Genomic DNA, 23,538 nt, shown 5'->3' on the forward strand with positions numbered 1-23,538 from the left:
GCCATAAGTATCCAGTACTCGAAAAGCACTGACAGTACGTGCTGTATTCTCTCCTGAGCTCTTTTCACAGGACTTGAAACACAGCACACGCTCAATTAAACAACGTGCATGATTCACTGTGCTGGCTCACAGAGAGATTCCCACACCAAGAGTCAAACCCATGGGTGACAGCATGGTGTCTTACCATGAGCCACCAATGATTTTTGACACTGCTACATTCCAGAGTCGTCAAATCGCAACCAAGTCAGCAACAACGTCGACATATTTTGTTATGTCAGTTGGTAGCTGTGACTGGAGTAGGGTGCGAGAGCAGCAGCAGAGAGAAGCTGAACAAGTGAATGACTTCATATTGATTCCTCCAAAACCTCCAGAACACCACAAGTATGCATCCTTGCATATGAACTGCCATGTGCTAATGCATCAAGCGGCATCAAGCAATGGGCGTCTATGCGCTGCTTCAGCACAGGTATCGAACTAAGGGATATCTATGTAGCTTCTACAACACTGACTTGTCTGTGGTTCCTACTCACATCAAAATATGCTGAAGCCCCAACATCCCAAACATCGAAGCCAGTAGGTCTAGTTAGCGAGGCCAGCATGGCTAAGGCATCTTCCTCTGGTCTGGGCTATCATGGTCTGTCCCACTGGACAAACCTGAAAAGCTACACGAGGAAGGACACCCGTGACTCATCTGCATGCATCACAACCAATCCTTAGTCTTAATGTCCCTCCTTTGCGTGGCATAAACCATGGCAATAAGCAATAAAACAAAGTCAAATGACCTACTATTGTCCGTTTGAATCATCCTATTCAGCATTCAGCTGTTTTTTGGACTGTCACTTGGATTCAGTGGAAGGTCTTCTACAACGGTTGGATGGGACTTTGTATTTAATCCATGATTGGGTTTTTCTTGGAATTCATTTTTGGGGTTTGATGAAATATTTAAAATGTAGCAATGCAGAATGGGTTTTAAGGTCATTTGTTTGGAAAAATAAGGCATTTTGGAAAGGCACTGTTACAGACATTGGGTCCCCCCTCCCCCCGAGTTCTGAGCCGTTCTTGTTGACAGAGGGCATGTTTGGGTTCTGCTGGAGTGCACATGTAAACAGCTTGTATACATGGTTCTGTTGACACGCGAGTTTGAGTGAACTACACTGCCAGGTCATCCGGACGCTCCCGGACCCCGCTGCTCCTGCTGAGACGCCTGGGCTTTGGCACATCTGGAGGCGGATGCATCTCTGCTTTGGTGACCACAGTGAAGTCATCAAGAGGGAGCATCTGCGGTGAGGTGTTCCTGTCTTTGACAGTGGCCTCCTTTGTTGTGGGGGGGTAGAGAGGGGTATTGCGGGGTAGGGTGGGAAAAGAGGACATTGGATCCTCTAAAGAAGGTGTTGAAGAGGAGGATTCTGAGACAGGCAGCGATGGAAGAGGGGATGAGGAGCGTTTGATTTCCTCAGCATTGTTGAGCTCCAACTCTGTGTTGCTCCTGTTCTGCTCCTCTTCGGTGAGAGGCCTGCTGCTCGTGTCGTCACACACAGACTCGTGTAACAAGACGTCGTCAGCCTGCATGGACGTAGTCTCGGGGGGCGTTGACCTGTTCTCCCTGAGGGAGGCCTCAGTTTGACTATATCCACCAGCATCTGCTGCGCCATCTTCTATAAGACTCACGCTGGCATATACCGGCATATTGTCTAGAACCGATGGGGACGTTTGCTCGGGGATTGTCTCGGCGTCTCCCGGCAGCTCCTCGATCTTCATCAAGGCCTCGTTGGTTGGCACAAACTCATTGGTCACCCCCTGCTTCAGCTTTTTCCAGCCCAGGTGGTAGATCTCAAGCAGATTGAGAACCAGAGAAATGCAGGCAACCAGCAACATGAAGATGATAAAGATGGTCTTTTCAGTTGGCCTGCAAGTTACCCAAGAGAGGTGCAATCGGTCAGACACTGATCAAATCTGGGCATGGATATTCACGTTTGGGTCAAAGTTGAGGGCAATTTGGCCAAGGAGGGGTTGTATGTGTATTGTAGTGTAGTGTACCAAAAAGGACAAGCCATAACCATGCATGTATTGGTATTTCCCACCAGTGCACTTGGGGCAGCTGTGCATTTTGACCCAGAAAAGATATATCTAGCCCTCCCAACAGGTTGCCCCATTGAATTAAAGAAGCTGCCAAATGTCATGGGATCCATAGCTAGTGTGAATGTTTCTTACCTGGAGATGAAGCAGTCCACTGTGTTAGGGCATGGCCAGCGGCGGCATTTGTACAGAGGCCTCAGTTGGAATCCATAAAGGAAGTACTGTCCTAGGATGAAGCCCACCTCAAACAAGGTCTTAAAGATGATGTTGAAGATGTAGGTCCGAAGTAAGGCGCCTCTGATGCGTATCTTCCCATGCTCATCACGAATCGGAGGTTTCTCTTTCTTCACTACGCCTCCGTTATCCACTCCCTTGTGATACAAAGGATCGTGGTTCACCCGGTGACGACCAGCCTTCCGGTGCTCTTCCTCCCGCTCCCGCCGCTTCTCCTCCATGCGTACGATGTGCAGGACATGACCCAGATAGATAAGAGTTGGTGTGGAAACGAAGATGATCTGGAGCACCCAAAAGCGAATGTGGGAGATGGGAAATGCCTCGTCATAGCACACATTCTCGCAACCGGGCTGTTGTGTGTTGCAGGTGAAGTCTGACTGCTCATCACCCCACACTTCTTCTGCTGCCGCACCCAGAACCAGAATCCTGAAGATGAAGAGCACGGTCAGCCAAACCTGAGGAGGATGAGTATAGAGTGTCAAGACATGGTTTTAAATTTATACTGCGGAACAACTGGAGGACACTTATTAAACGTCACCTTTCCAATGACGGTAGAGTGTTCCTGAGCATTCTCCAGCAGCCGCCCTAGAAAGCTCCAGTCACCCATGCTTCTCTTGATGTTCTGGCCTGGAGACGGAAACAGAAATTGAAGCAGGTGTAGGTAACTTTCGCCATGTTGATGTTGTGTCCCGTTCATCTCTGAAATTCAATTCACTTCAATGTGTATTTTTGTGCATGAAAGCTAGTAGCTATTCAAGCTACCTTTGACATTAGTAAAGTAAAGAGCATGAAACTAAGTTCTCTTAGTTCTCCTCCGTTACATGACCTAAAGTTTGACTCTCCCACTTGGAGCAATTGATGAAGTTATTCCAACTGTGTTCAGGCTGGTCAGGATAGACTGCGACTTTCACGTGTGAATGTGTGTCTGTAGTAGCGGACAATAGTCATCCATCTGTTGGAAGGGAATGAGTGGATAACAGGTTGTTGAACGCTCGTCTCACCACAGGAATGCTGATGACGGCAAATGTTTGCCCTTGATCAATTGATATAGACACAGACAGGCACACGACAATGGCCTCTGCCAGAGACGATTCGAGGATCAGATGTTTAGGGGGGATGACCCAGCGGGAGAAACTTTACCATTTTGGAAACTGATTTTATGCCGTCTTTGTGGAAGAAATGAGAATGTTGTGACAATCTGAAAAGAACAAGATACATATCTCTTCCCTAAATGGAGTATCGCAGCCACCTATAGTGAGTAATGGAAGTAACAAAACCACTACTTAGACCTACTTTTTGGGCATTTATTTGAGAGCTGAAGTTGAAAATGCTTGATTGTCTGTTCTACGAAATGTGTCTTTTGCCACGGCTGGTGCCAGGTTTAAAACCACACTCACCCATTAAGAGCAACACTAACATGGTAATACACTAGCACAGTAAAACACCGACTGACACCAGGTACAATGACTAAAATCTAAAAATGCAGATAGAGCTGGGAAACATCTCATAATCCAGGATATTGTCCCCATTCATTCACCCATTCATTCTTGCACTATGAAAACCATAACTTATGACTTTGTGTCAATGGCAAGAAGGCGATGTTGTGTTCGCGACTATTAACGCAATTCCAACCAATCCCCTCAAGTTTTGAGAGGGGCTGCAATTTTGTCCAATTGCCATGACTTTCCCACAAATTCTGCCAATCACTTGAGTCTCCTCTCGACCGCCCCCATCATGAACTCATGTGCAAACGCTTACATTTGCCCAAGGGTCGCAATTCATACGTGAAGGATTCTGAATCCATTCATAAATGTCCAAATTCCAAAATAGACAGAAGTAAAAAGCGCAACTCACTAGTGCAGCGTCACCTGAACACTAAAAGGGGCGGACGTAAACAAACATGGCTGACCCCCAGATCCATCTCTCTCCAGAATATTTCTGACCCTCTACATCTCGACCCTGTGGAACAGATCAGCAGCTACTGTTGTGATTGGCTGCTCACACACACAGACAAACATTCCCCACTGTCTCAGACTCCGCCCATCCAAACCTCCGTCAGGCTCCGCCCTAGTGAGGAGCCCCGTAACAAAACAACCAGCGCTCACTACACTGGGAACTACTCATGGAACATTATTATTAATAATATTTTAAAATCTATGGACACACCACAGACTAGAAAAGATTGCAGAATTCTGGAGGAACTGAATAGGGTAGCACAGTGCAGAAAACAAGGCTCAGAGAAGACCAGGTGGGAGGTTGGGCAGCACATCTGAATTAAATATGGCAAGTCCTAATTCTTTTCATAAAAGTGCGACTGTAGTTCCCACATACTCCGCAAACCGAGTCAACAACAAATGCATCCACTTTCGTTGTCTAACACCTTTGTCCAGCTTCACCTCGCACATATCCTCTATGCCCACATTAAGATCTGAGGAGTGTTAATCTAAGCAGCTTTGCCTTCAACTCATCTGTCATGGCTATTGAGTTTAACACCTCCACAAATCAAATCTAATTTGATCTTACACCCTTCCCTCAGTATTACAAAGCACAAACGCACTGAGAATCTTGTCATCTACACATGAACATGGCACATTACTGGGTTTCTTTGTTTCCATCTCAGGCAGAGGACAGGCTGACTGACGGCCTGTAACCTGTCCTTGCTAACTCGCAACATCAACAGAGACCTGCATTTCAACACACCTAAAATAAGGACTGGTAATGATGACGGTGACATGCTAGTTTTGAGTTTGCACCAGTATTAACAATGGAGCTGCTGTTTGAAGTCTGATATCAACTCACACAGGTGCAAAAGGAAGATTAAAATGTACATTTTTATGCACAAGTGTGACCCCCAAACTGTCTGACAAATGCATTTAAATCCAGTTGTCCATTTTGGTGGATCTTGGTGGCACATTTGATCAAAAGTTCAAAAGAAAAAATGTGAAGAATGTGAAGTTGAGCATCGTGTTTTCATGAGACGAAATACCGTCTGTCTCAATAAACTATGGAGAAGCTGCTAGATGAACATTGTTCAGGCAGGCTGCCGCTGATGGATCAGAGCTCTTTGTGTCCAAACAGGCTGCTGATTAACTCACAGACTACAATAATGTCACCCTCGGTTTCAAACTTGAAATACGTCCACGAGGTGACTATTGGACAAGACGTCAAGAAATCATAAAATAGCGGAGGTTCGCAGTTAAATGTGTTTAATTTGTGTTTTACAAAAACGTGCTGATCAAGAAATTCTTGGCAGCTGGAGGTTTGAAAAATAAAATATTCAATTAACAATGCTAACAATATCCCAGGGTTGTGTAAAAATGACAGTTTCAAAATGTTCTGCTTCATTTAAATCATGAAGTCATTTCAATGACATAATAGCTGTGAGTCCCCTTTTTGACCTACATGTCTGTTTTACACCAAGATGATGTGGTTTATTGATGATTTAGTTACACTGGGCTGTTTCTCCTCAATTCACTTAGAGTTTTGATTCAGATTTTCGATAAAACACTTATTATCAAGTGAATTTTTACTCTTCTCCCTTAGCTAAAACTTTTCAAACATTCATGTTTGGTTCACTTTTTTGGTCTGACAGGTTGATCGTGGCCTCAGGTCTCCCACCCTTGCCAACAGGACGTGAACGCACCATGATAGGTGTCGGATCATCCAGCAGGTGGACGGATGAGAATCCCTCCTCTCCTCCTCCCACCCACTTCCACCACCTCCCTCCATCACTCAGCTGTCTTCTTACCGTCTCCGGGCGGCGGCGTTTCGTCTCCCGCTCTCTGTCCTCCTTCTTCTCTGACTTGGGTGCCCACAGGTGGAGAGGGGGGAGTCCACGGGTCAGGAGGGGGAGGAGTGAATCACCCAGTCGCGAGGAAAGTCTGGGAAGTCGCGCCTGCTGTCAAAGTGTCTCGTGAAGGCTGCGACCCGCGTGGCCACTGTCCACGGGAGAGGGGCGCGCGAGGGGGGCGGTGTATCTGTGTGTATAGGTGTGTGTGTGTGTGTGTGAGAGAGAGAGAGAGCGCGTGTCACTGTCTGACCTCACTAGTTCAGTTCAACAGTCTTTTCGAATTCCTGTAAATGAAACAGACTCTTTTGTGTGGCTAGCTTTTTTTTGTTTTGAAATCTCCGTGCAGTTGTTGACTTTTTATAATCATTCCTATACCACCTGAATTGAATGTTTACACTGGAAAACTAGAGCACCACAACACCTGCTTAACTGAAACTTCACAGTGAATGGACTGAGGTAGTTTGGGGTTCGGACGCTCCTCTATAGGGGGCCACGTACATAGAGATTTTCAATACCTTAAGTGACCTTTTATCTGTCAGAGACCCGACACATGAAGATAAAAAGTTTGCCTTTGATGAGTGGGGTCAAGATTCTGCCTCAGCACCGATTCCCGAACCCTCGTGAGATGACACGTGACCAAGCAACGTATCGTCGTCACAACAAGCGAAAAACACAACTCGCACCATGAAAGTGTGTCATCATAACTGTTTGCTCCTTGTGGAAGTAAAATGTAGGGCATATTACAGGACGGAGCAGATGGGGACGGCTGCGGACGGGAGCGAGATTTACTTCCAATGAGGAAAAACTGCAGTTTTTATTTCCATGAAAGCAATGAATCTCAAAACGTCCTCCTTTGCTTCCTTGTTTCACTGTCGGATGGCTTCCGTTCGAGGACAAAGTTCGGGAACGATCGATTCTCCCCACACACATTACGATTTTTGGTTGTAAATATTGTTTAACATTATGGATTGTCAGGGGAGTTATGATAGTCAGTGGTTTAGGAAGGAGCAAAATCTAGACAAAAACAGTCAGATTATTGTGATGTGTGTAGCCACCTTAAGCACCCAAACCGGTCCTCAAAGGGCCTCAGTGAGTGCAGGATTTGGGATTTGATATGGAAATGCAGGGGCTGTCCATAAAATCTGTTTACAATTCACTGAGTCCTCACCAGATTTGTACTGTTGTCATATATATATGCGCACAGTGTCGCCTCAAGGTGAATAATCTTGGTGTGAGGCTCCACATCACCTCTCCTCTAGTGTCAGACTCTGACTCCTAAAATGTGACTCTGATTTGTGCATAATAAAGCCGTGATGCCAAGGATCAAGGGTCAAAGTCTCGGCCTAGCCACGGCCTTGGCGACCAGGTAGGCCAGCTCTGCCATGTTCAGGAACATGCAGATGGAAGAGGCTGTGGCCATGAAAACAGTGAAGATGGTTTTCTCTGTGGGTCGGGAGATGAAGCAGTCCACCAGGTTGGGGCAGGGCCACTGGTCACAGCGGAGCAGCCGGGGCATTTGGAAACCATCGTACAGCACGTACAGACCGTACCTGCGCACAGATGATGCACAGTCAGTCCAGACAGAACAGGAGAAGAGGAACAGGATAAGTCCTTACATGAATCCTCCTTCAAATACAAGTCTGGTCACCAGGCTGCATGCATATGTCCACCAGAGGGCGCCAGCTATGTGAAGTCTGCGGCTCTTCAGGATCTCCAACTCCGAGTCCTGACTCTTGTTGTGGAGGAAAGCAGGTCTTCCACCACCCTGCTGCAGAGTCAGTGACATCAGTTTGTGCTAATGTAACTTTTCATGATATCTATCTATCTATCTGTCTGTCTGTCTATCCAACAGTGTTGTAGATTAAAAAACTAAAGTTAAACACATACAAAAATGAGCATCCATCCATCAAAATGCCATCAAAACCGGCCTCCATATTTCTGTCTGGCAGGTGCAGGTCTCACCTTGACCATGGTAACTGAATTGCAGGTTACTTTCAACAGCTGACAAATATTTCATTTAAAAAAGTAACTTGAAAATATCAAATATTATTGCATTTTGTCAAAGCATGCTTCATATATTTACAACACCGATAAAACTAAAATTTGCACTATAACAAAGACAGTTTTTCTTTTCATCTCTCGATTTCCCATTAACACCTGCTCCGATCTGTGAGCCTCGTTGGTTGTCTTCTTCTGCTTTTAGCTGGTGCCTCCATCTCTATCATTCTTTGTCCAACATGTCTCCCATCTCTCCTCCAACTCCACTACCTAACATTTTTTTTCCGTGGGAAACAAAGTTCCAGGAGCTTTAGTTTAGTTTAGTTAAGTGTAGCATTTTTTCGGTTGAATCTCCATCTCCAAAATCTGTCTGTGATTTTGAATTGAACCTGAGTGTACATCTTAACCATTTTACATTTTTCAGGGAAACGGTCTTTCCCTTAACCTAGTCCAGTGCTTTTCTGAGCATCTGAGCTGCCTGTCTCCCCCTGAAAATCACTGCTTTGACATCGATAGGTAGCAGAAGGTCACACAGATAAATGAAAAACACACCTGAAGAAGCCGTTTCCGGTCTCTGTGGTTGCGGTAGGCCACGTACATGGTAACCAGGAGCGTCGGCGTGGAGACAAAGACAAGCTGAAGACACCAGAGTCGGATGTGGGAGACTGGGAAGAACTGATCGTAGCAGACGTTTTCACAGCCAGGCTGAACATCGGAGGGAGAGTTTTACCACTCAGTTATTGAGAGAATAGAGTTGCTCCTTCTGTTTGTTCATTTCCTCCCAGGGAAAAAGACTACCTGAAGGGTGTTGCAGGTGAAGTCGGACTGTTCGTCCCCCCACACACTCTCAGCAGCAACCAGCAGGACCATGACACGGAAAATGAAGAGCACAGAGAGCCAGACCTTTCCCAGACTGGTGGAGTGGCGGTTGGCCCCGGCGAGCTGGGCGTACAGCGCTGGCCAGGACATCCTAGAGAGAGAGACGGACGACCAGTGCACCGCCACAGATGGAGGAGGAAGATGAAAGCAGATGATGAAAAGGAGGATCGAGGAGAGAGAGTGAGGGGAATTCGAGGAAAAGGAGGAGGAGACGAGCCGTGCCAAGATTCATGTGAACTGATGAACCTCTCTGCCCACTGAGACTCTACGACACTGAGCCCATTCAGTCACAAACAGAGTCGACCCCGGACTTTCTTATTTCAACACATCATTTGTTTCAATAGACTGAAACAAAGTTGTCTTACCTGTGTGTGCAAATCAGGGCACATGCTTTCAATTATTTATATTACCTCACTTGTTCATCGGACGTGAGTCCATGTGAGAGCCCAAGTTTTGGGCTTTTCTCCGTCTATGACAGAGCTCCTCTCTGTGCGCACTGATGACTGCGGCCCAGAGTTTATTCAAGAGTGGGAGTAGAAGCCACTTTCTCAGATTGCGATCACAAAAGTGGTGCTGAAACAAAAGAGGAAGCCGCTCCAGACCTTGCTCTGTGGCTGCTCTGAGCTCAGCCCTGAGGATGGAAGCTTACAAATCATTCAATCTCAAACTTTAACATATGTTTCAGTCAAAGTAACAGTGCTTGAAAGGCGAGCACAGACGTGCTTCATGTACTAGTGAGTGAGGGGGAGAGAAGCATGTGACTGCAGCGCAGAGTGATGGGGGAGGACTTGGCATCACGTCCTGTCCTGACTATATACAACAAGATGTCACTGTTTTACTCAGCGCAATTGACTTTTTTATTTTTCACTTTGTTTAATCACATCAATAGCACTGGAACCGTGTTTAGTTTCAAGAAGAAAACCAAAGCTAAAAAAAAAGTAGAAATAACAGATTAGCAGAGATAACCATTTATTTATTTATTTAAATTGGTTTAGTGTTGACGCGATGTCATCAGAAGGAGAAAGGCAGACCCTTAAGATCATTTTGAAGAAGCCAATGAAATTCCTACTTTGAAAGAAAACGAGTTTAACGAGTCATAAGTTCAGCTTTTAAACCAACTGATGCCGTATTGCGTCATTATAGCGTAAATAATATTGTTGTGAGCTGGCTAAAGGCTGAAAGCCAGTCTTATCCCACCCTGCAACGTAGAAAACAGGGATATTGGGGCAGATTCCGCGACCACTTAGTAGCAATAAACGCGGAGAAGATGTGTCACACTCCATAGCACTGCGGCTGGAGGCTGCAATGTGCACTCCCGAGCAGCAGGGGGGGCAGCAAACACTCTGTGGCGCTGTGGCCAGAAACGGGATTCCTACTTGCTGCTTTCCGGTCGAGCGCGGTGGCTGTGTATTTGATAAAGGCACACGGAGCCGAATCAAGACGGTATAAAGCGAAATGGCGCTCGAATCGAGAATTACACAAGAGGAGATCAAGAAGGAGCCGGAGAAGCCCATCGATCGCGAAAAGGTGGGGAGCCAGAGTCGTGTGTTTAGCTTTCCTGGATGCTCGTGTTAGCACGCTGCTAACCCGTGTTTGCTGGAGTGATGCGTCTGTGTTCGCCCTGAATATATGTCGTGAATATATCTGCCTGGTCCTCAAACAAAACACAATCGAAACCTTTTGTTGTTGTTGAGTAAACAGTCTAAGCTAAATCGCCCATGTATCACTATCTAATTTATTTTAATTCAACATTCGTCGAAACTATAGTGTGTCGCCATCTGTGTTCAGTGAGAGCGATAGATTACGAGTAAATACTGTTCGCAATCGTGGTGTTGGAGGCTGAATTATCAAATGTGCAAAAGCTTTCTCCCCCAATTTCTCGCTTTTCAACGTAACTGCCCCATAAGCTTTTGCAGTTGTGAGACATCTTTGTTCTTGCTGCAGTTTCCATTGATACACAAATAGCGCCTCTCTAAAAGTGAGCCCTTTCTTTTGTGTGTGTGTGTGTGCGCCACAGACCTGCCCTCTTCTCCTGAGAGTCTTCACCACCAGCACCGGCCGTCATCACCGAGCAGACGAATTCACTCGTGGCAATGTCCCTTCCAGCGAGCTGCAGATCTACACTTGGTGAGCTCCTATGTTGCCTTCAGTCACGGAGGGATGTCACAGCCGTGCCTGACGCCGCTCTGTTTCCCAGGATGGACGCCACCCTGAAGGAGCTGACCAGTCTTGTGAAGGAGGTGTACCCCGAAGCCAGGAAGAAGGGGACACACTTTCACTTTGCCATCGTTTACCCAGATCCCCGTGTGAAAATGTACAGGTGCGTTGGGGAAAAAATGTCCTCATTATGTTGAAGTCGGAGTTTTGAATGTCCTCTCTTCCACAGATTGACTGATGTTGGGAGCACTATTTCCGGCAGGAAAGGTCCAGATGACTCAATAACTCTGCAGTCCCAGCGCTTCCAGATAGGAGACTACCTAGACATCGCCATTACGCCCCCCAACAGAGCCCCTCCTCTGGGCGCACGCTTAAGACCATTTTAAACATGACAGTAGCTGTTCTTTCTTCTTCTTTTTTGCATTGTATTGACATGATTGTCGTCTTGCTTTTTTTTTTTTACACAATAAAACATAATTTCTTCCCAGATGGCCCAGACTGTTTTCCTATATTCATATCCTATATTATTTCCTATGTTTTTTTCCACTCCATACTGAACGTGTGCAAAAAGATGGGACACATCCCTGCATGCTACAAAGGGATTGATATTGGAGGCGTTATGGAAGGCTTTGGGAAACTTCGGGTCTTTAACTATTGCAGTCACCAACTCACTGCTGAAACCATGTTGCAGATGACAAATCAAGTTAATGTTGTTTAAGATGGTGCCACATAAAAGAGTTGAGTTGTATGTTTGAACATTTCAAAAACAGGATAATTGTTGACTTGATTGCTTGTAGTTGGGTTTATGTGCCTTATATGTCTGGACTGAGGCGAAGTGAATTTGGAGCAGAAAATGTTAAGAATTGTTTTTTTTTTTTCTTTTAAAACAAAACTACTGCGAGTAAATAGATAAAAGAAGTTGCTTTTGGATAATGTTGACGTTGCTTTCATGAACTATTGATTTAAAAGGAGATGATCGAGTCTCACGTTTCTCTCCACACATGTACAACACGGCTTCCTCGAGACTTTTACTTTGAAACTCCACGTCGGAAGTGACGAGCCTCCAACGCATGCGCCGTCAGTGGTAGTGACGGCTGGCAGACCATTGAAATAAATCCCGTGTTTTTGCAGTGAATTATCGCCACATTCAATCGGCCAATGTTTCGAAGGAAGCTGACCGCACTGGATTACCACAATCCGAGCAGCTTCGACTCCACAGGTAGGAGAGTGAAAGACCTGGATTCACTGGCGTTTTTGTGTTCAGCTGAACGTGGAGCCGGTGACGTGCGGCTTCTACGGAGCCCCGCGGAGCCAAACTTCGTTGGAAAACATGGCACTTGTAACAGAACTAGGACGTGATTTGAACATATCATTTACTGTACAAATAATGCAAGTCATTTCCGGTACGACCAGCTGTGGCGACAGTGTTTGAATGGTGCTGACTTGAGGAACCGCCTGTGCCACCACAGATGAGACGCAGTTCAGGAACTGCATCGTTTGGCTGGAGGACCAGAAGATCCGACATTACAAGATCGAAGACCGAGGGAACCTGAGGAACATCCCGAGCTCCGAGTGGCCCTCGGCCTTCCAGAAGGTCGGTGTTTCCATTAGTGGCGTAAATCACCAGAGTAAAATATAACAAAATATTTGTGTCAGCATTTCATGAATTCCGATCTTAGTAGAGTTTAGTGATTGACACATTGCACAAACTGCGTCGACACTGTATTGATACTGTATTGGTTAGTCAACAGTGACCTCCGCTGTGCATCTAAAATCATTGCAGGTAAACAAAATGTAAATAAGTAAACAAAATTTTCATGCCGTAAACCCAACATTAGCCTATGAAATGAAAGTTAATTGCTATTTTTAAATTAAAGTATGGTTCAATCTTTGTATGTTGGCAGGCAAAATATGGGAAATTTGTCTGAAATACAATTCATAGTTAAGAAGTTTAACTGATGTGTGGGATTATGTTAACCACTTTTCAGATGAAAAAACATGAAAAGATTGACCTTATTTGGCGTAAAAGGTCAAAATAGCTCCGGACTTGAGAAGCAAAGCAATATTCCAGCACTGGCTGTTTAATCAGAATCAGAATCAGAATCAAATTTATTGCCATGGTCAGTGGGGAGCCCACTAACTAGGAAAATGTTTTGGAATAACGTGCAGTCAAAAAGTAAATAAATCAAAAAATAAAATAAAGATAAATAAATAAAATAAAATAACAACAAGGCTGTTCACAAATTCAACAGTCTGACGGCCGAGGGGAAGAAGCTGTTCTGTGACGGGAGGTTCTGGTCTGGATGGACCGTAGCCTCCTGCCAGAGGGAAGAGGAACAAACAGTCCATACGCACAACATGTCGATACAGTTTGGCGTGGCAAACCCAAACGACGCACTTCCTGTATCGGCCAGGTGATTTTTCTGTCACAACATGATGCGCGACACACCATCATTCCTCCTCCACCAAGCCTTTCTCCTGGCAACCTCCAAACCCAGACTGGTCCATCAGGTTGGCAGATGGAAAAGCGTGATTCATCCCTCCAGAGAAGGCGTCTCCACTGCTCTATAGGCCACTGGCGACCTGCTTTACACCACTGCACTTGGTGATGCATGGCTCGGATGCAGCCGCTCGGCCATGGAAACCCACTCCATGAAGCTCTCTGCCTACTGTACTTGGGCTCATCTGAAGGCCACATGAAGTTTGGAGCGCTGTAGTAACTCACTGTGCATAAAGTGGACAACCTCTTTGCACTTGGCGCCTCAGCATCCGCCGACCCCTCTTCTTCACTTGACATGGCCGACCACTTGGTGGCTGAGTTGCTGTGGTTCCCAAACTCTTTCATGTCCTTATCATAAAGCCCACAGTTGACTGTGGAATATTTAGGAGCGAGGCAGTGTCACGACTGGATTTGTTGCTCAAGTGGCATCCCAGGACGGGTTCGCGCTGGAATTCACTGAGCTCCTGAGTGCGGCCCATTCTTTCACGGATGTTTGTCAAAACAGTCTGCACACGCTTCCGCTCCATGTCCAGGAGCACCTGGAAGTTGTTGGGCTGTTGGAGGGAGCTGGAGTAAAGAGACGGTTCAGTGTTTGTGTTGAGAAACCCGTGTTACTACCAATGAAAATGGTTTGTGTGTCTAGTACCTGCAGGACGTCGGCTGCCCATTTGGAGCTGCGGAGCGTCAGGAGGCTGTGGACTGGCTGCTGGGCCTTGCTGTGCGATATGAATATGGAGACAATGGTAGGATGGCGCTACACCTGGTCTCACACTATGACTGAGGCGTTCAGGTTGTGCTCGGAACTGGGAGGATCCCAGTGGTGGCCGCCCAGGGACGGCTCCAGGCGTAGGGTTTTCCAGTGGGAGCAGACAATCCAAGATGGCCTCCCTGAACATAAACAGGATGTAGGTTTGAGTCGGTGAAATACAGCAAGAGAACCGGGAAACATCCTGCAAATTTGTGTTCCCTCTTCATCCTTTTCTCGTGGCAAATGAAGTGTCAGGTTTATATCCAGATAAGGAGCATGGGAGAGTAGCTTTCACCGTCTTTGTTCCCGGTAATCCTCACTGGATGAGAGGGCAGCTTCACAAACCCGATTGATATTGAAGTACCGATAGTGACCAGTAGATGGAGCTGTAGTCAAAGGCTTCTGTGGTTTCCTCTGCTGTGTTCAGTGGACAAGTACAAGAACTGTCAGCCCCTCGCAGCGTCCAACGACGGCGACAGGCCCGCGGACCCTCTGGTCAACCTGGACAGTAAGTGTGATGGGCAACTCTGCGGTGACTTTCAGAACTGCTCCGTGACATGTCTGCTGCCCTCAGGTGAGTCGCCAGACTTTAAGGCCGGAGTCATGGCTCTGGCCAATATCCTGAAGATACAGAGACATGACGACTATCTGGTCATGCTCAAGGTACGTTCCTGTGTGAACTCAGTTAGTTAAAGCGCCTTGTGGCTTTAGTTATTTATTACTGTAACTTCCAGATTATAAGACGCTGCTTTTTCTCGTGGTCTGAACCCTTGTAGCTTATTGAACAACATGGCTAATACATAGATTTTTACTGGCTAAAGAGCATCATGGTGCCAAAATATTTAACCTTGTGATGTCAAACCGATGACGTCACAGGCGAAAAGTGCTGTTTTCACCCACGTGTTCGTAGCTCCACCCACAGAGCCGGTCTCCTGGAGGACCGGAGATGAGAAGCAGCAGCTGAGACCAGCTGTGGTGTCAGAACTTGGGACACATCGCATTTTGAGCGCATTAATGTCAATAACAGATGCGAGGAGCGGATGATTCCAGTTCAGAACCTTGTCCAGTTTGTTTCATGAGTCAGTGTGCATGCTGGAGCCCATTCTCCAAAATAGTTTTGAAGTGGTCCTCATGCATTTTTAAGCCTGGTGCACCACTGACCTTTCTAGCTAGCTAGCTAGCTTATGTAGGAGCAAGATCTATTTTCCTTCTTATATTTAGTGGGTGGGGTTAATACTCTGGTGCACTCTATAGTCCAGAATTTGTGTATATATCGTACCGTATTATATCATGTACTGTATATATGTGTATGTGCATATGTGAACCAAGAGCTCAGTCTCCTAACGCACCTGCGGTGCATCTGTTAACTGTAGGCAATTCGCATCTTAATCCAAGACAGACTGTCTCCAGAGGCCATCAGCAAAGCCAGTCAGTCCAGAGAGGTAAGCCACCAATGACCTCTTGGCTCACAACACGTCCCACTCACCCGCCTCCGTCTCCATAGGGTGTTCCAGTTGCTCTGGACCAGCACATACTCGGTTTCGACACCGGAGGTAAGCTTCAGCTTGTGGAGTCCCAAACACGCGACAAACTGAAATGAATTCTTTCAGATGCCACTCTGAATGAAGCAGCTCAGATCCTTCGCCTGCTGCACATCGAGGAGCTGAGGGAGCTGCAGACTAAAATCAACGAGGCCATCGTAGCAGTGCAGGCCATCATAGCAGACCCCAAGACAGACCACCGCCTGGGCAAAGTGGGAAGATGAGAGACGCTGTGCCGCTGAGCTTTTAAGTTCAAGAACGGTGGATGATCGTGAGCAAGTTTCTGTTAAACTGGAATCCAATTCTAATTTGTGTTTCATTTGAAGACGAAGGGACTCACTCAAACTGCCCTCAATTCTGTTTGTTCTATTTTGAAATGATGCTGGGTTCAAATAAAATCCGAGAGATTATTGACTACTTTTGTCAACCATGCGACACAGGCTCAAGTACCAAATCACATTTTATTGTTATAAATATCACGTCATGGAGAAGTTGCTGTGGAGCAACAGAGGTTTAGTAGTGCAGCAGGGTGAGTGGTGATGGAACAGAGGAGATCATCCGATTTAAGGGGGGTCCAGATATGAAAGCAGTGGCCTGAGGAGGGCGCTGATTCACAACAATATCACTCTGATTTCTGTGATTCTGTTTTCAAGATTTTTTTTCTTTTTAAAAGTACAAAAATACAGTAAAAAACAAAACAAAATGAGGTATAAAACAAATTTACAAAACACTTATTTGGGGGTTATAGCTTTAAGGTGAGGGGAGGTGGGTTAAATTGGCTCTGGTTTCCTTCAAGAGTGTCCAGTCGCAGGGTTGGGTCTCCAGGAATCGCACCCCCAGAACGTTAGCACCAAAGGACCTGGCAGTCTGGCATCAGTGGCTCCCTGGAGGACGACAACATGTTAGTGACACATATGTAGCGGCTGAGCTCGCCTGACTTGACGCTGCACAGGTACTGACAGCAGAGATGAGCTGAACAATAAGACTCGAACCCTCCAGTGTTTCCAATCATCAGGGCCCAAATGACAACACGCACCACTGACACTTGCCGGAGCTGTGAAAGTCTCTCTCCGCTGTGATGGCGTGAGCCGCTGCGGCAGATGTGTGTCACTTGACGATACATGGGCCAAGGTGCCACTTTTAGGATTATCCTGTGTTTAGGAGGACACTTTGTACTTAAAAGGTGCTTAACACAGAGCTTCTTAAAACCATCTGAAGACGTCAACGCATCAAACGCGCCGCGCCAGAACTACAGGTGTGTAATCATTGTTCTTTGGTCTCATGTGGAGGGACGCGCACACAGCTGTGTAATCACCCCATGAGTGTGTGAACTGGCTCTCAGGTGAAGGTGGAGCAGAGGCTGCAGGCAGCTGTGTGATGACAGCCTGCTGGACGCTACGTGATGAAACGCAAATGAGCTTCCGCCTCACAACCAAGTCTCAACCTCGCGTCAGGAGTTTAGAGGTTTGTTTGACCAAAATCAAACAAAATTCATTTTTTAATTCACTTTTTTATGCTCCGCTTCTTCACCCTGTGGTCCTGGCTACTGTCCTGATATAGTCGGCCGCTCGCGCCAACACACTCTTCAATCATCAATCAGTGACGGCCAGATGAGGCTTCATGAAACAGTGTGCAGATTTTCAGAGCCCACTAGATGGTGCTCTTGGTTTAAAAAATTATGTGAGGTTTCATTGAAATGGTTGTTTAAATCCTAGGATTCTAGAGCAGAGAGCACCATCTGATGGCCTCTGAAAACAAGGACACTATTTCATGAAGCCTCAACACTACGTTTTAGACCGGCTGGTCTATAAATTTCCCACATTATATACGTGACTGTTGTGAAGGGCCTTCAACTGAAACAAGCAAAATGTGGCTAAAATACTTTATTTAAAAACAATATTGAAACAGTATTGAAGGGTCGATGAGGTTTCATGACAGTGTCCTGATTTTCAGAGCCCACCAGATGGCGCTGTCTGCTGTAGAATGGACACTGTTTCATCAACCCTGCAACACTGTTTCATGATACCTCATCTAGCCAACACTAGTAATGAGCGATGGACAAAAAAATACAACGTGACTTGCTGTGACTACGTGAGGGCCTCAAAAGAACAGGCCAAGGGCTGCGTATGGCCCTCGCTTTTAGACAGTGGGAGGAAACTGGAATGAGAGAACCCATGCAAGCACAGAGGGACTCTGCAGGTTCAAGCTAGATTCAAACCCACAAGTCTCTAACTGCGGCAGCGCTCACCACTAATACACCATGCAGCACAAAAGAGATGCTTAAAAAGTAACAGGGACAGAATAAACCGATGCTTATTTCCCGGATATTCTCAGGTCAGCTGAGTGAGCCAAGCCTCCTCATGTTTTTCTCACCTGATAGACACTGCGTTGTTGCAATAGCGATGCCGTACAGGTGAGAGCGTTGGTCAGGCAGGTACTCATCAGTGAACTGACTGCTGTCTTTGCTCACTGCGATCACTCCATCCCTGGAAGACGAGAGGAGTGGGTGAGGAGAAGAGAAGAGAAGAGAAGAGAAGAGGAGAGGAGAGGAGAGCAGTAGGTGGTGAGAGGAGAGGAGAACACTAGGTGAGGAGAGGAGAGGAGAGAAGAGAAGAGAAGGGGAGAGGAGAACAGTAGGTGAGGAGAGGAGAGGAGAGGAGAGGAGAGAAGAGAAGAGAAGAGAAGAGAAGAGAAGAAAAGAGAAGAGAAGAGAAGAGAAGAGAAGAGAAGAGAAGAGAAGAGAAGAGAGGAGAGGAGAGGAGAGGAGAGGAGAGGAGAGGAGAGGAGACCAGTAGGTGAGGTGAGGAGAGGAGAGGACCGGAGAACAGTAGGTGAGGAGAGGAGAGGAGAACAGTGGGTGAGGAGAGGAGAGGAGCGGAGAACAGTAGGTGAGGAGAGGAGAGGAGAGAAGAGAAGAGAAGGGGAGAGAAGAGAAGAGAAGAGAGGAGAGGAGAGGAGACCAGTAGGTGAGGTGAGGAGAGGAGAGGAGCGGAGAACAGTAGGTGAGGAGAGGAGAGGAGAGAAGAGAAGAGAAGGGGAGAGGAGAACAGTAGGTGAGGAGAGGAGAGGAGAGAAGAGAAGAGAAGAGAAGAGAAGAGAAGAGAAGAGAAGAGAAGAGAAGAGAAGAGAAGAGAAGAGAAGAGAAGAGAAGAGAAGAGAAGAGAAGAGAAGAGAAGAGAAGAGAAGAGAAGAGAGGAGAGGAGAGGAGAGGAGACCAGTAGGTGAGGAGAGGAGAGGAGCGGAGAACAGTAGGTGAGGAGAGGAGAGGAGACCAGTAGGTGAGGACAGGAGAGAAGAGAAGAGAAGAGAAGAGAGGAGAGGAGAGGAGAGGAGAGGAGACCAGTAGGTGAGGACAGGAGAGGAGCGGAGAACAGTAGGTGAGGAGAGGAGAGGAGAACAGTGGGTGAGGAGAACAGTAGGTGAGGAGAGGAGAGAAGAGAAGAGAAGAGAAGAGAAGAGAAGAGAAGAGAAGAGAAGAGAGGAGAGGAGAGGAGACCAGTAGGTGAGGAGAGGAGAGGAGAACAGTGGGTGAGGAGAGGAGAGAAGAGAAGAGAAGAGAAGAGAAGAGAAGAGAAGAGAAGAGAAGAGAAGAGAAGAGAACAGTAGGTGAGGAGAGAAGAGAAGAGAAGAGAAGAGAAGAGAAGAGAAGAGAAGAGAAGAGAAGAGAAGAGAAGGGAGAGGAGAACAGTAGGTGAGGAGAGGAGAGGAGAGGAGAGGGTGAGGACAGGCGGTGAAGGATGAGCTGGGGTACTCACCTCCTCCAGTCAGTGTAGTAGAAGTGGTTCCTGTAGTAAACCATGCTGAAGGGGTAGTTGAGGGTCGGATGGATCACTCGCCGACCCGAGCCATCGGGGAACACACACTCCAAACGCTTGGTGCCTGAAGGACAATAGACATAACCAGTCAAGACTCACTGAGGCACAGAATCTTCACATCATCAGAGGACAAGTCATTTTCTACTCAAAACACCAATAACTAGTGATGATTGGAAGAGGTATCATGAAACAGTGTCCTAATTTTCAGAGGCTACTTGATGGCGGTCTAGGTTTAAAAATGATGTGAGGTTTCATTGAATGAGTTGTTCAAGTCCAAACATTTTACAGGAGACAGTGCCATCTGGTGGCCTCTGAAAGTCAGGACACTGTTTCATGAAGCCTCATCGACCCTTCACCATCCAAAAGCTTCGGAGAGAGAAGATGTACGTCCTTGGAAGAGCACAGGTTGAAGGCGTCAGCAGGAATCTCTTAGAACTGTGAGGACTGGTGGTTACCTGCATCAGCCCAGCAGATCTGACCCGAAGCGGCGTCATGTGTCAAAGCATTAGGCAAGCCGATCCCCTCGGAGACCACCACTCTGCGGTTCTGGCCGGCCACTGATGCTGACTCAATCTTGGGAGCCTCTCGGTTCCAGTCAGTCCAGTACAGAGTCCTGCAGAACAAGAGGTTAGTTATGATGGATCACAAGAGGAGATCCAGTTTAACTTAACTATACACAAATTTAAAACACTCTGTGCTGTACGCTGCTGCTAATGTAATGTGACAAGAGGAAATCCACAAATTACAAATCCAAAAAGAGCTGTATTCTGCTGGAGGCACCAGCGAGCTCACACTGATGAGGTCACGGTCAGGTTACTCTGAGCATGTGCAACCTTTGACCTCTCCCCTCCCAGCAGCATTCTAGAGTAGCGTGTGATCTCACGCCGCATGGATTTCTGTTTACACATGGTGATTTATCCACAGTAGCTATTGCCACATCCAGAGGTGTAGGTGTTGTGTGTAGCTTCCAGCTTCCATCGGTTGATGCTGCTGTGCATGGGAATCGTGGGAACAACAGGTCACACACCCGTTTGTATCTCTATCTTTGTGGGGAGATCTCATTGGCATAACCTTTTCCCCAGCCTCTTACACTAACCCTAACCATCCAAAACACATGGTGACCAGCAAAAGGTCCCAGCAAATAGCAAAAGGTCCTGACAAGGAGGTGTGTTTCCAAGAAATAGTCCCCACAAAGATAGAGATACAAGGACACAGGCACACATGTTTATCACACTATTTTTGTGAGGACATCTCATGGCCATAACCCTTTCCCCAGCCTCTCCCCCTAAACCTAACCCTCCAAAACACATGGCTAACTTAAACCAGGACTCTGAACCAAGCTGACACACAATTATAATGACCTTGATATTTAGAAGCTTTCATCCTAAAATGAAGGTTTAAGCTTGTTGGGACCTGCAAAAACATCCCCACAAGTAGGACTGTTTCCAAGAATTGGTCCTCACAAGTATGGCTAAACAGTGCTGATGCAGGAAAGCAGATGTGAAACATTAGCTTAACATGAATGGAGGACGTTTGTGTGTGTGTGTAAGTACTTACTTCTGCAGGTGTGTGTGCATGACAATCTTTAATAGTGAGGCATCTTTACCTTAAGGTCTTGCTTTTGCACTGATGACACCACACGCAGCCTTTCCTGACCCACCCATGGCCCCAACTCAGAAAAGAGACTGTCAAACCAGTCACGTGGAACATACACTCCAGGTTTCACGAGTCAGGTTTCACCACTTTGTGTAATCATTTATATCAGCTCTATCCACACGCAAATCGGCGCGCGCGCACATGATCTGAGAGCCAGTCTCACAGTGTTTATGATGTGATTAGATGCGGCGATGAATTGCAGATGTGATTCCTGGAGAGCGAACTGATGCCGGCCACATGCTCTCGCGCCCTGTGTATATGTGTGTCGTCCAGGATTAATGGAATCTGCTGACATGATCGGGCCAACTTGGTAACACCCTCAGAGAAAACACACTCTCTTTTATGACTAATTATACCCGTCTCATACTTCATTTACAATCTCTCAGGTCTAGACTCATCGAGGGCCGTCTGTGGTTCGGCTCTAAACTGTTACACATTGTGTTAATGAGCCCGCCGCAGATCTTGTCGTCTGACTCTGGACATCTGCTCTTTCCTGTGATGTGAAGTCCCTGTGCGTGTATATGGTTCGGGCAGACAGGACCACCCCCGGGAGGTTGCCCGTGTTGGAGGACGGAGCGTGTGGCTGATGCTTGGAGAAAGGATTTGTAGTTCCACTTACCCAGAGGAAGAGACGACGATGATGGCCCGCGGGTTGACCAGATCCCGGTCAAACAGTGTCTTCCTTCCACTGCCATCCAGGTTGGCGACCTCTATTAAATCCTGGTTGGAGTCCACCCAGAACATCAACCTACGCTGGACGTCCACCGCCAGACCCTCGGGGCTGATCAGGTCTGCGGGAAGTCAAGGCAGCATTTGAACTAGGAGGTTCCTACTTAACTATTCCAACTTGATATACGCAGAACCTTCATGGACAGGCAGTTGGACCTTCCCTCACCTGTGCTTATAAGAATTTCTGGTTCCGCTCCGGCCGACATTGAGGCTCTGTTGATTGTCCTTGCGGACAAATCTGTCCAATAAACATATCCATCTTTGCAGTCAAAGGACAAGCCCACCACGATGGAGCCCTAAACACGCACACACATAGAATATAATGTAAGATTCTCAGCGCATCACAAGAGAAACAGAGCTGTAAGAGACAACAAATCTTTTTACATGTAGAGTCAGTAGTGTTTTGGACCGTGTTGGGTCGAGCTTGGTTCCATTCAAAGGCAGTGCTCCAATTTTCTGGCCCTGAGCATAGAGCAGTGTGACCGCAGTGTTGGGAGGAGGAGTCACATTTGGCGGGGCGACTGGGCCAACGGTGGGAGGGGCCACTGAAGGAAGACCTGTGAACATAGGGACGGGGTGATTTAAAAGGAGGTGAGCGACAGTTACAGCAGAAACACATGGGCGTGACCCCTGACTCACAGGCGGGTTTGACGACGTCATGGGATCTTGTGCCAGGAACCTCTCGTCCATCCTGGTCCACACACCAACAATAAGTGGTGGCTCCATAACACTGGACAGGACTGAAGGCGGAGTGACAGCTCATTATATTGATTCATGAAACCTAACATCAGCCGTGTCAAAGCCTGTACCTAAATTGTCCATCTGGTTCACACTGAGGCAGGTACTGCTGTGGATCTGGTTTCCCACCGTAGTGCTCAATTAAGCTAGTCCTCCAGCGCTCGCACACACTCTCGGGGCGCAAGGTGGGGTACACCGGGACTGCAGAGGGGAGAGATCAAGAGCAACCAACGCTGTCAACAATTTAAAGCTTACGCTAATAGTCTCAATTTACAAGCCATGAAATGTCTTCCATGATATTTTCAAGCTGTTTTTCCTAGAGTGCATCTCAGCGGGACCAGTGGGGCGCATGATTAATGGAGCGGGGACACCCTCTGCTTCACCAGCCACCATCACATACACACATCTTGCTTCAGTCAAAACTGTTTACCTTGTTCAACCCATTTAATAACTCACTTTACAGGAGAGCTTTAAAAGCAAACCCAAACCACTCTAGGCTCCCACTTTTGTTTAGACTATAGCGCTCGCTCGTGTTTTAGCCCCCCTCGGTTCCTGGGAGCTGCAGGCACCTCTCAGAGTGATAAAAATAAAACACCGTGAGACAAACAACAGCGCAGAGAATGTTTAAATGATACTTCTTAAGAGGATTGACGTCAGTGATGCAACACGGGACGAGA

At 46.9% G+C, this 23,538-nt stretch overlaps 5 protein-coding genes across 8 annotated transcripts in view; 2 read left to right on the plus strand and 3 right to left on the minus strand.

The window, feature by feature from the left end:
• Positions 1–732: 732 nt before the first annotated feature.
• Positions 733–6,235, minus strand: LOC128757380 (gap junction alpha-3 protein-like). Its single transcript, XM_053862615.1, has 4 exons — positions 6,059–6,235; positions 2,849–2,937; positions 2,212–2,765; positions 733–1,906 (listed from the first exon to the last, which is right to left on the minus strand). Exons 2-4 carry the CDS (start codon positions 2,915–2,917, stop codon positions 1,150–1,152), a joined length of 1,380 nt encoding a protein of 459 aa, XP_053718590.1. The 5' UTR covers positions 2,918–2,937; positions 6,059–6,235; the 3' UTR covers positions 733–1,149.
• A 1,195-nt stretch (positions 6,236–7,430) lies between these two features.
• On the minus strand, positions 7,431–9,067 carry gjb8 (gap junction protein beta 8). The gene is made up of 4 exons (XM_053873159.1): positions 8,897–9,067; positions 8,651–8,803; positions 7,717–7,868; positions 7,431–7,650 (listed from the first exon to the last, which is right to left on the minus strand). The coding sequence occupies exons 1-4, from the start codon at positions 9,065–9,067 to the stop codon at positions 7,431–7,433; spliced, it is 696 nt and encodes a 231-aa protein (XP_053729134.1).
• Positions 9,068–10,341: 1,274 nt separating this feature from the next.
• sap18 (Sin3A-associated protein) lies at positions 10,342–11,621 on the plus strand. Its single transcript, XM_053849130.1, has 4 exons — positions 10,342–10,504; positions 10,995–11,104; positions 11,175–11,297; positions 11,364–11,621. Exons 1-4 carry the CDS (start codon positions 10,433–10,435, stop codon positions 11,518–11,520), a joined length of 462 nt encoding a protein of 153 aa, XP_053705105.1. The 5' UTR covers positions 10,342–10,432; the 3' UTR covers positions 11,521–11,621.
• Positions 11,622–12,205: 584 nt separating this feature from the next.
• On the plus strand, positions 12,206–16,347 carry rtraf (RNA transcription, translation and transport factor). The gene is made up of 8 exons (XM_053849579.1): positions 12,206–12,353; positions 12,604–12,728; positions 14,278–14,377; positions 14,810–14,890; positions 14,957–15,045; positions 15,756–15,824; positions 15,887–15,935; positions 15,993–16,347. The coding sequence occupies exons 1-8, from the start codon at positions 12,293–12,295 to the stop codon at positions 16,145–16,147; spliced, it is 729 nt and encodes a 242-aa protein (XP_053705554.1). The 5' UTR covers positions 12,206–12,292; the 3' UTR covers positions 16,148–16,347.
• Positions 16,348–16,384: 37 nt separating this feature from the next.
• The window catches only part of nid2a (nidogen 2a (osteonidogen)), a 31,381-nt gene continuing 24,227 nt past the window's right edge, over positions 16,385–23,538 (minus strand). For all 4 annotated transcript variants that reach the window (XM_053849550.1, XM_053849540.1, XM_053849559.1 and 1 more), the window contains 9 exons: positions 22,933–23,062; positions 22,763–22,863; positions 22,508–22,680; positions 22,290–22,419; positions 22,014–22,185; positions 20,194–20,351; positions 19,679–19,802; positions 18,297–18,409; positions 16,385–16,807 (listed from right to left, as the gene is read on the minus strand). In XM_053849550.1, the coding sequence (XP_053705525.1) occupies positions 16,797–16,807; positions 18,297–18,409; positions 19,679–19,802; positions 20,194–20,351; positions 22,014–22,185; positions 22,290–22,419; positions 22,508–22,680; positions 22,763–22,863; positions 22,933–23,062 (1,112 nt within the window). In that variant the 3' untranslated portion in view covers positions 16,385–16,796. The remainder of the gene's footprint in view (positions 16,808–18,296; positions 18,410–19,678; positions 19,803–20,193; positions 20,352–22,013; positions 22,186–22,289; positions 22,420–22,507; positions 22,681–22,762; positions 22,864–22,932; positions 23,063–23,538) is intronic.

This window comes from Synchiropus splendidus, chromosome 1 (genome assembly GCF_027744825.2).
Source record: "Synchiropus splendidus isolate RoL2022-P1 chromosome 1, RoL_Sspl_1.0, whole genome shotgun sequence".
Classification (NCBI taxonomy): domain Eukaryota; kingdom Metazoa; phylum Chordata; class Actinopteri; order Syngnathiformes; family Callionymidae; genus Synchiropus; species Synchiropus splendidus.

Excerpts from the sequence above, each read along its gene's own strand:
- LOC128757380 (XM_053862615.1), bottom strand. The coding sequence starts at position 2,917 with ATGGGTGACTGGAGCTTTCTAGGGCGGCTGCTGGAGAATGCTCAGGAA. Across the intron at positions 2,766-2,848 it reads ACTCTACCGTCATTGGAAAG|GTTTGGCTGACCGTGCTCTT; the intron begins GTGACGTTTAAT and ends CATCCTCCTCAG. Across the intron at positions 1,907-2,211 it reads GTGGACTGCTTCATCTCCAG|GCCAACTGAAAAGACCATCT; the intron begins GTAAGAAACATT and ends GGTAACTTGCAG.
- gjb8 (XM_053873159.1), bottom strand. The coding sequence starts at position 9,067 with ATGTCCTGGCCAGCGCTGTACGCCCAGCTCGCCGGGGCCAACCGCCAC. Across the intron at positions 7,869-8,650 it reads ACCGGAAACGGCTTCTTCAG|CAGGGTGGTGGAAGACCTGC; the intron begins GTGTGTTTTTCA and ends CTGACTCTGCAG. Across the intron at positions 7,651-7,716 it reads GTATTTGAAGGAGGATTCAT|GTACGGTCTGTACGTGCTGT; the intron begins GTAAGGACTTAT and ends ATCTGTGCGCAG.
- sap18 (XM_053849130.1), top strand. The coding sequence starts at position 10,433 with ATGGCGCTCGAATCGAGAATTACACAAGAGGAGATCAAGAAGGAGCCG. Across the intron at positions 11,105-11,174 it reads GAGCTGCAGATCTACACTTG|GATGGACGCCACCCTGAAGG; the intron begins GTGAGCTCCTAT and ends TCTGTTTCCCAG. Across the intron at positions 11,298-11,363 it reads CCCCGTGTGAAAATGTACAG|ATTGACTGATGTTGGGAGCA; the intron begins GTGCGTTGGGGA and ends TCTCTTCCACAG.
- rtraf (XM_053849579.1), top strand. The coding sequence starts at position 12,293 with ATGTTTCGAAGGAAGCTGACCGCACTGGATTACCACAATCCGAGCAGC. Across the intron at positions 12,354-12,603 it reads GAGCAGCTTCGACTCCACAG|ATGAGACGCAGTTCAGGAAC; the intron begins GTAGGAGAGTGA and ends GTGCCACCACAG. Across the intron at positions 15,825-15,886 it reads AAGCCAGTCAGTCCAGAGAG|GGTGTTCCAGTTGCTCTGGA; the intron begins GTAAGCCACCAA and ends CCGTCTCCATAG.